Here is a 14,013-nt window from a genome sequence, read left to right as displayed (position 1 = left end):
AAAACTGGAACTTTTACGCGAAACCAGCTTTTGACGAAATTGATTTTGTTCTTTTGTTATTTAAAAATGAATAATCGTAGAGACTTGAAATTCTTAGCGAATATTCATATTAGCTTTTATTACTTTTTGAGTGAAATAGATCAAAATGTTATACAAGGTTTCTCATAAGTTGTTCTAAAAAAAAAAACAGAAATACATATATGCACAATAATTATATTTATAAGTTTAAATTTCTAATTTCCACAAAATAAAATATTTAAACTAAAAACAACGATTTTTAGTTTTAGTTTAAAAACAATATAATTTGTAGGGACTTTGAACTTTATACATACCACTACTATTTATATTATTATTTATTATACATATGCAATGAATTTTTCACAACATTTTAAATTTATTTTGATTTATTCGAAACATTTTTAAGTTTTTTATACCACGAAAATATTGATTTTGTTGTATTTATTCGGGAAAAAACTAGCTCAATATACCATATCAACTAATATAGAAATACACATAACTAATAGTACCTGACACAAATAAACCAAAAATATCCTTAAAATTATAGGGGGACAGGACACATTTTTCAGAATTATTGATCAGAATCATTTTTCGTGACGCGTTATAGTGTTACCACTGAATATTATAGCATTATCATTGAATTAAAATTGAACACGTCCATTATAATGACCCTCTATGATGACGTACACTCAACACTTACTATACTGCACAATATTTATTTGCAGAGTATGTTTCTCGTTTTTTTTCTCCCAATTATCTTGATGACTTAAAAACTGCACCATCGTAAAAAATCAACATACAAACACAGATATGGCATTCTTACCATTATGTATCTTAACAGGTAGATTCACTCTAATATTTAAGCTAACGATGCTAAACATGAACTGCTGATCGTGAATTTTCTATTTACGTACTTTTAAGACTGATGCAACAAATGCGTCTGTAGTGTCTTCTTAAACACGAAATAATTTTCAACGTTAATACTAAAAATAATTTTAATAGCAAATAAATAACGATGGTTATATATCATATAGCTTCTCCAATTTGTATACTCAATTTAAGCTATTTTTTTTTTCATAAAAAATGTAATATGTAATTACTTTTTTTGTTGTAGACTATATCTGTAGACCAAGTTTAAACGTGGGAAAATGGTTTGCAAATAAGTATACGTGTAGATATCATAATCGTTTCTAAAATGAATATAGACTGGTATGCCATTCGTGTAATCAATAATCTTAATCGTTATTCGAATGCATTTTAATTAATATTATAACTTATTATGGGTTCAATTCCTCTTATTTTTAAAATAGTTTTATTTCTAATTCAAATTCTAACAGCCAGGTGTTTTACTTATTACTATAAATTGATGTTAAATTATTTATTTACTTATGGATTACATATTAATATATTTATGTTATCACCATTTAAATTAGCTGAATTTTTATTTTTGAATTGTAATTACAGCCAAACAGAGATTAATTCAAAGTCAATCTTCAATATAATATATAAAATATAAATAGGTATATTATTAGGTAATTATTATGATGGTAACATAAAATTTATAGCATCTTGTTGGTTGGTTGATAGTTTTGATTAATATGTATATTTGATACATACCTATATATATTTTTACGATGATTGTAGAACTAAAGGCAGCTTTGGTGAGAAAATACAGCATAAGCGAAGATGATTACAGGATGATGGAGGTTGCTATCATCGAAAACAAGCCTCACAAAGCGGGACCACAATGGAAATTTGCGGGCGCGTTTTATTTCTCCACAGTCGTTTTGGCTATGATCGGTACTTACACGATTTTACGATTACAATTTTGTAAAAATAGATGATAATGTTGTTTTTTACAATACAAGTTGTAACTTTTAGGTACCTAGGTACTTGATTGAATAAAGTAAAATTGTAATAAAAACTGTAATATTCTGCATATAAGATATTCAATTTATAAAATACTGTTAAGGTACTAACCTAACCTATACTGAAAAAAAATCAGATTAAAACTTACATACAATACTGAATAAAAACAATAAAAAAAGGTGGGCAAGTGGGTGTCACTCTGCTGTACAGTAAGTTACAAATGGGTCACTGTAATGGATGGTGTTAAATTTGAATTCAATGATGTAATATTATCATTGTATAAGAAAAACGATTATGAGCGACAACAGTCAGTCAGCCAATGATATCACTATGTATATTTGATGATATTATTGTTAATAAAGTAGTTTAAATTTATCCTATTTATGTGAAACCTTGTTTTAAATTTGCAATCCTTAGCTATAAAAGTTAAACATTTTATACATTTTTAACTACAAAATAATTAATAAATTATAAAATTTGATAAATGCTTATAAAAAAAATTGTGCTTATGTATTTTTAATATTTTTTAACGGCTATTGTAAAAATGATATTGTATATCAGGAGCCTTGCATTAAATTTTCACGCTTTTTTACCCAACAAATAAAATTGTATTGATATTTATAGAAAAAAAAACTAAAAAATTGAAAACTGACTATGTCCGTAAACAGTTCAAATAGAGTCAAATTATTTTCAAAATTTTATGGTGTATAGAAAATGCTAATATAAACATTCAGTGAAATTTCCAAGTATCTACAGTTATTCGTTTTTTAATTACAATAAAATAAGAAAATTGTTACATGAGATATCGAGTGAATATCAAATGTTGTAAAAATATGAACTTCAAACGCTCATAAAAATTTAATTTGACTTTCTTGTAGACATTTTTTTGTTTTGATAAAGATAAACATACTTATGAAGAATCTTGTATTACATTTTAAAATCTTAGATTTAAAAAGAAAAATTTTTATGAATTTCTAACTCAAAATAATTTGTGAATTTTCGTGTTTTTTCCGTATTTTGTCAAGATTTGAACTTTAAATAATTATAAAAAAAACTGTGACTCAGGGTTTTTAATATTTTTTAAATGTCATTGTAAAAATATAGTAGGAGCTTTGTATTATACTTTTAATCTCTTTTACCCAACAAATAAAGTTTTATTGACATTCATAGAAAAAAAAACCTAAAAAAGTTGGAAACTGTGTATATCCGTAAACAACTCAAAATATTTTGAAAATGTTTTCATGTATAGAAAAAGCTAATATAAACATTCAGTGAAAATATTATGTATTTACGGTCATTTGTTTTAGAGTTACACCAAAAGCCAAAATCGATTTTGTCAAAAACCGATTTTGCGTAAAAATTCCTGTTTTTTCTTAATTTTTATTTTGTTTTCCCTGGTGCTTTTGAAAACTATTGGGAATTTTGACCTCCCAAAAGTCCCAACTAGATTCACCTTTCCCGTCGAACAAAATACTGAAGTTGTAAATCAAAGTATTATTTTAACTACTAATCGTGTACACAGACACAAAAATAAAAAACACACATCATTGTAAAACCAATACATTCATCGCTCCGCTCAGAATCTAAAACTTATAGGTGTTTAAATGTAAATTTAAACCTAAGTGTTTTTCACAAAAAAATTGTTGTGCTTAAATAATATATTATAGAGAAGATGTTATAAGCGCATGTATCGAATGTTCATGTTTTCTCTTAATTTCTTATTTACAAAAATTATAAAGTATGTTATATTTATAAAAAGAACACTATTGCTATAACATTCAATAATAATAATTATAAAAATATAAAGTGAATGTCTTAATAAAATATTAGTATTACAATTTATGTACCTATAGGTAATATTATATGGATTCTAAAAGTATTATAATTTTTTTGTTCACAGGTTATGGGCACTCGACACCAGTGACAATTGGTGGCAAAGCATTTTGTATGGCATACGCTATGGTGGGCATACCATTAGGACTTATTATGTTCCAGAGTATTGGTGAACGTTTAAATAAATTTGCGTCCGTAGTAATTAGGAGGTGATAAACCGTTTTAAAAAATGTTTTTACTTCCACTTTTTTAAAGTTGTAATAATATATTAGAATTATCATTTTTATGGAAAACGATTAAAGATTTCTAAGACAAATTATATCAGTAAAATAATTAAAACTAAAACTAAACTGATAAATTACACTCATGTTCTAAATTATACATCACTAACGTTAATAACAATTGATAGATATAATAATTATTAGGCTTATGATTATGTAGGTCGTGGGAAGGTATAATACATTTAAAGGTCATGTGTCTTATTTTTACATTATATAGGTACCTATACGGTGTTCAATTTATAAAAGCTGGCCTGTCAGCCTATGTTTCTAAGGATATTTTATTGTATATTTATATTGCTATTGTAGAAATTCATTTTTTTATTAGTAATATGGTAGGTTTAACTAATTTTACATCAAACGCTCATTAAAAAAAATTGTGTCTTTGTTTTTTTAATATATTTAAATTGTTTTAAGCAAAACTTATATGAGATCCTAGGGACCCTATATTATATTTTTAAGGTTTTTGAAAGAGCTTAAACATTTTTACCTACGCTTGAACACAAAAAAAACCATAAAGTGTGTGGTTATAATCCAAAACGTGCTATTGCAAATTTTATAAAAATCGAGTTATACATCTTTTCATACTATGAAAAATGGTGGAAACTAAAAAAAATATACTAATTCTGCTGTATCTGTAATATTTCATAGGTTAAAAGAGTTTGAAAATGTGCTTTTTTTCCAAAATTTTCCATAGCCATCGTAGAATCAAGGAAAAACGTATTATTGTAATTTCGGTCCAAAACATGCTTTGCCTTTGTCGTAGGTATAGGATAATTTAATTTTTGATTAATACGTTTGTACTTATGTTGCGTATCTATAGGATGGAACAAAATATAATTAAAACGTATTATTGCCATTTAAAATATACAACTAAAATTATTATTCACATAATAAATTATTTAAAATTAAGCATTTTATCAAAACAGTGCACATATTGTCATGAAAAAGAAGACACGATTGTCCACCTAAACATTTTACCATGTTTTCAACAGTTGTGATTTTAATACCACTTAAATTCGTGCCAAAAGTTGAATTTTTTTTAAATTTATTTTTAAAAAAACATGATGAATCTTCTATAACATTTTCAAGCTTTATTACTAAAAAACAAAATTTATATCATGCATTTATTTAAAATGTAAATATTTTCTAATATCTATAGATAGCATGAAAAGAGACATATTTTGAAAATTATCTATATTAAATTTAGCAAATGCTGATAATAATATATTGTAAATATTTCAAACCTTATCAGTTATTATTTCTTAATCACTACAAAAACACAAAATAGATATTTTATGTTTTTCTTTAATTTTTTTTTGTGAGCATTTGATCTACTGATTACTAGAAGAAAAAAAAAATTACTATAAAAGCAATATAAATCTCCGTAAATTACTTGAATCAATGTAGAGCCTAGACTATAATATGGAGAGACTTTAAATTTTGTCAGTACCTTCGTGGCTTTGTTCCATAATGTAAGTTCACATTAAAAGGAAAGGATTTTTAAAAATCGTTTTTTTATAGATGTGCTCACAAGAGGATATTGTTTCAGCAAACGGAAAACGAATATTTTATAACAATTGTAACGATTTAAACTTTCCCAAAAATATATACTTGTGATAACAATACAAAATATTATCGTTTACATAAAATGTTATAAAAATTGGATTTTTTCAAAAATATTTAGATTGTATAATTGGATACTTAGGTAACGGTTTAGCAAGTGGCCTACAAATATATTTTTGGTCTAGATCTTTTATCACAGACATAACAAATAATAGGTATTATATAAAAAATATGAGACAATATTATTTAAAATTAAAAGTTGCCTAAAAATGTAGTCCTATACAATTGTATGAGTCATTAAAAATATTTACCTGACTTTTCTGACTACAAATAGTTTCAAACGTGTTCTCACAGTTACAAAGAAATCGTTAAAAATAGTTTCGTTTTGGTGCCAGGATCTCCACCATTGAAATTACATTTTCAATTTAGTACCAGTAGATCTAGATACCTACTAGTAAGTAGTAGACAAGATAAAGATCTATCTTTTTACAAATAAATATTAATTATTAAATACATATTATTTGCGAATTTCTTAGTTTTAGAACTAAATTGAAATATATGTTAAAATCTTATAGTTTTAATGTTTAATCCCATAAATTTTACCTTAAAAAGTAGTAGCGTAGATATAAGACTGAAAATTGATTTGTAGGTCGCGAATTAGAACGTCAACACGATACTTAATATACACTATGGAGTATGGATAATATTATAATATATTACAGTTATACAATAAACTGTTTCATTTAAATAATACGTTATCACTTATAGTTTTCATAATCAATTAAATAATTTTGGTTTCTATTATGGTTAATTTACCATAATTTATGAAATCACATTACAATTGTAAATATAGTTTTATTGAGCATTGTATAAGCCATTTAGATTGTATTTCCATTATTATTTCGAGTAGGTTGGGTATCTTTACCAAAATAACTTTCATTTAACTTTTTAATAAAGCATAAGTATAGATAGTTGGATACTCAGTATAGATACAGTCTTATGAAGAATACTTACACTTTGTATTCAAATAAATTATACATACATTTAAACCACACGTAGTCACCAAAACTAAATTTCCAAATTTTTTTGACATTTTTTTTTAGAAATACCTACACATTTTTTAATGAACAAATAAAATGTAAGTTCTTGGTTATTGAGTCCCTCAGTTGATCAAATACTATTCCGTGTTTGTTCATAAGATTTTAATTGTGTGACCACAAATTAATCACTGAATTATACTCATATTCACAACATTTTTGAATCGATTCTGGTACAACCATATATCAAATTGGACGAAAACTAAAATTATATTTTGGTTTGAATCATTTTATCAAAATATCATGGAGTTGATTATGATCAAACGAGTTCCGTTTTAATATTTCGTAGTTGAAAAAATTCAAAATAAATCGTATATATAGGTAAATGGATTATTATTTTTTCTTTATGTACATATGGGCCTAAAAATAGTATTTGGGTATAAATATCAAAAAATGTGTCTATATATAAGCAGGTACGTATTTCAGTATTTGAATACAAAAATTGTATTAAAATAATTTTATTAGTACGCTTTACAAGACTGCATTTTTAATCATATATATTATTTAAGCCCAGTCAAATTGTTAATGAAATTTAAATTTTGCATACCTATCTATAAGATTTTTCACGATTAAGAACGTTACCCTGTCGGTTTAAATAGTTTATTTTATCGCACTTCACAATTTCTAGTGATTTCCGATTGATAGCAGGGCTTAGCACCCGAATCATTTATTCGGGTTTTGGGTTTCGGGTGCTGGATGTATTCGAGTGTTCGAACACCGGAATAATACGTTTAAACAAACATTCGGGTAAAATTGGTTTAAATACGGGTGTTAAGTAGTCTGGAAAAAGCATATATTTTTATGACATTCCCCCCCCCCCCCCCCCAAAAAAAAAAAAATGATTTATGCTACCTATGACTTGTTATGTTATATATAATGTAATATTTATTTTTAACACGAATTCGTAACATGTGTTTTAGACGAAACTCGGTTTGTACGGTAGTTACATAAGATGTACATTAAGATTTTATTCAAGAAAATAATTTTGGAATTTATCTGTGATTGATTGTAAGATTGTTCCTGTTAATTTATTATTAGTATTAAACAATTACTACAGAATAGAACTCACCACAAGAAATACATATAAAATTATATATCACATGAAAGTTTCTAATTAACAAAATTATTTGGGTTTTGGGTTAACCTGAATGAATTATTCAGGTTTTGGTTAAGACGGGTGTTTTGAAAACAGAATCATACAGGTTATATGGGATTCGGGTGTTTGATTTTTAGGGTTCCGTACGGTAAAACGGGACTCTATTACTAATGCTTCGCTGTCCGTCCGTCCATCCGTCTGTCATAAGGCTGTGATGAATCATGAACCATGAAAGTTAGAAAGTTGACATTTTCACAGATTATATATTTCTGTTGTCGCTATAACAACAAATACTAAAAATCTTAAAATATATAATATAAGCAGTGTTGCCACCATGTTTATACCTGATGATGGTACGGAAACCTTCGTGCGCGAGTCCGACTCACACTTGACCGGTTTTTTAAGGGTGTTTAGGGGTGTTAGTGGTTCGGGTCAATTCAGGTGCAAGGCTCTGGTTGATAGCCTTGTTAAAGTAGCGTCAGATATTATATTACCATGTTTTCACGTCAATATTTCAATATCCAACAACGTTCTCGACAAACACATAAAATATTTTAATTATTCATCTGCAGGGCCAAACAGTATTTAAAATGTAAAAAGGAAGAAGCCACGGAAATGAATCTAATGTTCGCCACTGGACTACTGTCGTCGGTTATCATCACCACTGGTGCGGCCGTGTTTTCAAAATACGAAGGATGGAGCTATTTTGATAGTTTTTATTATTGCTTCGTTACGCTCACCACCATCGGTTTCGGAGATTACGTCGCACTACAGGTACTTATCAAATGCTTTTCACGTAATAAGTTTTCGATACTGGTCCTATACGCCTCCTATCGTCTGACTACATTTATCTTCTTCCAGACCATAATATCCTAACACCTTACTGCTGGAGAGCTGAAGTACTAATTAATATTATAAATGTATCATTAAATAACATAATATAATATACTTAATATTATGCAATGCGCCTTACTATAAAACTATCTTTCAACCAATGTTCGAGAAATTTATTTTTCCAATGAATAAATTGATTTAACTGTTATTGGTGGAATTTACTTTTTCAAATAATGGCCAATTTCTATAGTTTAACAAATTTGTTTTTTACAAGACGCTACATTAAATGCAAACCCACAGTTTTAATTTAGATATTGTGGCTGTCGCATATGATCGATATAAGTATATAACCTGTATTTAGCTTTTAGTTTGTTCACTGAACAATGAATAATAATATAATTTAAAAAAAACATTTTACCTGCAAATTATTACGTTTTAATAAATATTGTATTAAAAGTGTAATTACTATTGATTTATATTTATAATTTAAAACTTAGGTAATTATAATATTGTCGTACCTATTCGACAAAAAAATAATAGTTGAGAATCAATAACCCATAATTTCCTAATGGGAACAAAATGTACCTAAATAAGTTCTGAACAACATCATAGGGACCAAATAATTATGCAGCAGACGTATTGTATTGTACCTACTTAGTACAGTTGAACTTGGTTAACTCGAAGTTGAAGTGACCGGGAAAAAAGTTTGAGTTATCCAAGAATTCGAGTTATCCAAATTAAATTGTATAAATAGGAAATTCTAGGGACCGGAGTAAAAGTTCGAGGTATTAACGATTCCGAGTTAAAGAAGTTCGAGATAACCAAATTCAACTGTATATTGGACCAGTATCAGTTTTAAATTTTATCATTGTCTTGATGTAGTGTACAACAATTTTTTTGCAAATCAAAATAAACAAATATCACCGTTTTATAATTTTTATGCATTATTAATATATAGTTTACTATATTAAATTAGTTAATGAATTAACTATGTAGGTGCTCGCTAAAAATATATTATACGTAATATATGTTATCAAGTTTGTTAATTTAATAAATTGTGGTTTTTACACAGTTTGAAAAACATAGGTATATTATAATAACAAGAAGTTTATGTTGTTAATTTCGGGGATTTCAATCATAATTGAGTTCAATAATGGTTATAGTTATTAAATGTTTTATCATCGATATTTGCTATAATATATATGTATTTATCCGACTATTGTGATTTGTAATATTTGTAATTTATATACTAAGAATTATTTATATCGATCATTTTTAATTGACTAGTTAATAGATAAAATTCTACATATGAAATAGATTGTATTTATCATATTGTGTATGAATATTGTATTGTTTAATGAAATGAAGTTTATCGAAAATAAGAACTAACTAAAGTTTCCATTGATTGGGTTTCATGTTGGTTTGATTTAAACTGTTATGTGACCAAAATGTACTGTTAAAATTTGTTATTAAGTTACATTTTAAAATAATTATTAGTTTATACAATACTTACATTTTTAATTGTGAGTACCTTCAAAAAACTAATTCTGAATTGATCAATGAAGACTTGAATTAATTGTGAGTTAAGTATACAATTTTAACATTTGAAAACGTATTATTTCAGAATTCATAAAATATGATATTTTTTTTCGTACCAACTGCAATTAATATATCTAACTGTATTGTATAATGTTTACACTAAATAATTTAATGTTATATATAATCTTGATCTTATCGCAATATCTACATCTTTATTTGCGAATTTTCGTGCTACGAGCAGTACGTAATTAGATCAACACAAAATAAATAACAAAAATAATAATGATTAATTAATGTATTATAATTAATTATTAACGATTCAGAACATAATATATTATGGTTTATGAAATTAACCATGACGATTATTGTTCTAAGCTATTTATTCATTAATTATAATTTATAACTCTATAGATACTAAGACTATTGTATACCTACTATGTACTTATCTATCTAAGATTATCTTGATTAAAATAAGGTAATTTTTTTAATTATATTATATTATATCAGAGCATTAATTGTAACAAATCGATAAAATATGAACAACAATTAACGAAAATTTTTTAGTATTATATTGTTTTAATGCACTAACAATCAGTAGCGGATTTATCGGGTTGCAGGGGGTGCTATATAACGGACACTCAAGACCAAGGTTATTTCAGGGACCTCGGGATTTTTTAACTTTGTAAAGTAATCAATTATTAAGAACATTGAAAGATATTCAGGAAAAAACGATTTGTATGAAATCACCAATACCCGTTTATTCTAGACTGTAACTTAAGGACTAAATTGTATCTAACACTAATTGAGCCTATAGATACTTAATTGATACGTCATATTGTTTTTTTAAATCCATTTTCAATATCATCAATTATTATTAAAAAAAATATAATTATGCATGATATGACTAACTATTAAAGATATCAAATTTAAAAGGCCTTCAATATTAGTACTTGCACTCCGACTTCCAGAAACTTAGATCCGATACTGCTTACAATAATGAATTAGGTATTAAAAAAAAAAATTACCATTTAAAATATTTAGTAACATTAAACTGTGTTAACTTTGATACAAATTAGTTGACAATAATTACTTAAAAATTTAAATAAATATAATATATGTGATATAAATATATAATAAATATTTCGATAAATATAACAGGATGTAAAAGACTTGGGGTTGGGATTTCGCGTTTCTCTTTGCAACGTTGTGATACTGATACCAATTCTTATATTCGGTATTAGTCTCGTTTCATCCACCTCGGAGATAGTCTTGAAATGCTTTAAAAAAATGTACATGAATTATTTACATTTTTAAATGGGTATATAAAAAGTAAATTACATTTTTAACATTATTAGAAAATATAGGTACGTCTATAATTTATAAATATGAGAGAGATATTTAGTTTGAAATACTTTGAACTATAAATAAGCATTTTAGGGATAAAAACAAATTGTCTAGTTATAAATTCCATTATGTACATCATAAATAAATTTTTAACAGAAAATACGATTATAATATGGTAAAACATTAAAACTTATACAATTTTAAGGTTTGATACACACATAAGTATAAAACTTAGTCTTATAAAATACTATCCAATTTTTTTAAAATTTTTAGTTGGTACTCTATAATATACGTAATTTAAATTTTAACAACATTTAAATATACTGAATTACAACCAAATAATAAAATACAAATCTAAATTATAATTTTCATTGTTTTCGTAAAAAAAAATAATCTGTTATCAGCCAATAGAGTGGTTATTATAGAGTAGTAATAATTAATATTATATAATTTGACGTATTTGTTTACAGCGCAAAAGAAGCTTCCTTTAAAAACAGAAATATAAAAATGTTGAAAAAATAATTTCTATAATATGTGTTGTTGGGTACAAAAATGAGAAGTTTTGAAAAAGAGAATTTGGATAGTCACATGACAACATCCTAAATATATTTTTTGAAACCGATCTATAATAAAAATTTTGAAAATATTTTTAATTAATTGTACTAACGTATTTACTACAATTATTACATTACCTACCTAGTCTTTTTTTATTATTTATTTTTAAAGTTTTCCTGACATTAAATCATCTAAACATAGGTACCTAGATATATAGATTTACAATTTTAATATTTGTATATCAGATATCATTGGTTATATATAGTAAGGTATTACTAGGTTTTAAATGTAACAGAGTACAACAACAAATTTTACATCATACAATAGAAATTACCAATTATACAAAATAAATTATAATTACAATAATAAGTAAAGTTAAATGAGCTATTTTAAAACGTCATGGGGACAACCTTATTGTAATCTGCGTCTGTTAGGACGGCCATTCAGCCCGGAATGTCGTGGACCACTTGCCTTGTGTAAATGATTGAAGAAGCTTACCGATAGGACTATGATGTAGCTTACATTACCTAGTCAATTAAATAAAAAAATTAAATAAATTTAATAATGAAATTAATCAAATTTATAAGGTTGATGATTCGATCAGCGATCTCCAGCAAACGATTTTAATATAAGACCCGCTCATATAAGTCATAAGACGTACACACGTCTTGCACACGTTTTATAATAATACTACCTACAGTCTATGAGGAAGTTGATACAAAAAAAAAGAGTAATTAGTCGTAAATCAAAGTGGTATCCAATACATTTATCGTTTAACTCAGAATCTTAAATAGAAATTCGCGTTTGGAAAACTCTTGAAAAACTCGAAAAACTCTTGGAAACCTGTTACTTGTTAAGGATGTTTAGTGAAAACATACGTCTGTCTTGTGTCAAATGCCTATGTGGGCGGGATTGAAATGCACATGTACTGAGCATATAATATTATGTTTGTTTATATATAAATTGAACCGCATTCACCAAGTTGGTCTTGGTAGGTTAAATGTTTGAAAAACAATACAAACGTTGAACCTAGTTTTTAGTGGTTACATAATTGCTGAATGTATCAAGTATAAGCCTATGATACAACTACCTAAGGGTGGTTGCTAATCCCTATCAAAACGTTAAAAATAAGTATTACTGCAGATGGACCGTACTTCTACCGTATGGTCTTGTACTAGTCTGTAATGGATGTGTTAATGATGCATTTGTCTATACAAAACAATGACTCTACCTATTTCTAAGGATAGATTGTACTATATATTTAAATTATTAGGTATTGCTATTTTCTTAATTCGATATCTTGAACACATTTTATCAAAAAATATTGAATTTATAATGTTGTAATTTATCCATACCGACGTAATTTAAAAAATGTAATTGTGTATAGAAAATAATAATAACGTACGGGGATCGATTGATGCCCAAACAGCTTCACTTAATCTTAAAAATTCCTTCGCCCTAATGGAAGTCATGTACGCACTAAATCGCTGTTAAAAATGGATCAATATAAGATCTTTCAATCTCAAATTTAAAATCGTCCACCATCATCTAAATTATTTTACAATCGCTTCTACATTCATCTTATCTCCTACCCTGTATATTTTTCAACTGTCATTGTTACAGTATATTAGAAATCTTGTATTCAATTTTCAAGCTTTTTGACCCAACGAATAAAATTTAATTGACATCTATATAAAACAAAACCTAAAAAAACTAAAAATGTTCGTAAAATGCTCAAAACAATCAAAAAAATTTTGAACATTTTATGGTGTATAGAAAATGCCAATATCAGTGAAATTTTCATGAATTAACAGTCATTTTTTTTTAGAGTTACGCCAAAAACTAAAATTGATTTTGTCAAAAACTTATTAAGCGTAAAAATTCCCGTTTTTTCTTAATTTTTTATTGTTTTCCCCGGCGCTTTTTAAAATTATTGGACATTTTTACCTACCAAATGCTCCAACTAGATTCACTTTCCCATCGA

At 26.4% G+C, this 14,013-nt stretch overlaps 1 protein-coding gene across 3 annotated transcripts in view; it reads left to right on the top strand.

The window, feature by feature from the left end:
- LOC132934951 (two pore potassium channel protein sup-9-like) overlaps positions 1 to 14,013 on the top strand; it is a 96,192-nt gene that overhangs the window by 4,636 nt on the left and 77,543 nt on the right. For 2 of the 3 annotated variants that reach the window (XM_061001386.1, XM_061001385.1), the window contains exons 4-6: positions 1,663 to 1,818; positions 3,788 to 3,929; positions 8,330 to 8,531. In XM_061001386.1, coding sequence (XP_060857369.1) covers positions 1,663 to 1,818; positions 3,788 to 3,929; positions 8,330 to 8,531 — 500 coding nt within the window. The remainder of the gene's footprint in view (positions 1 to 1,662; positions 1,819 to 3,787; positions 3,930 to 8,329; positions 8,532 to 14,013) is intronic. The other variant, XM_061001387.1, reaches the window with a different exon arrangement.

This window comes from Metopolophium dirhodum, chromosome 1 (assembly GCF_019925205.1).
Source record: "Metopolophium dirhodum isolate CAU chromosome 1, ASM1992520v1, whole genome shotgun sequence".
In the NCBI taxonomy this organism is placed as follows: Eukaryota; Metazoa; Arthropoda; class Insecta; order Hemiptera; family Aphididae; genus Metopolophium; species Metopolophium dirhodum.
This window is presented reverse-complemented; position numbering and strand designations above follow the sequence as displayed.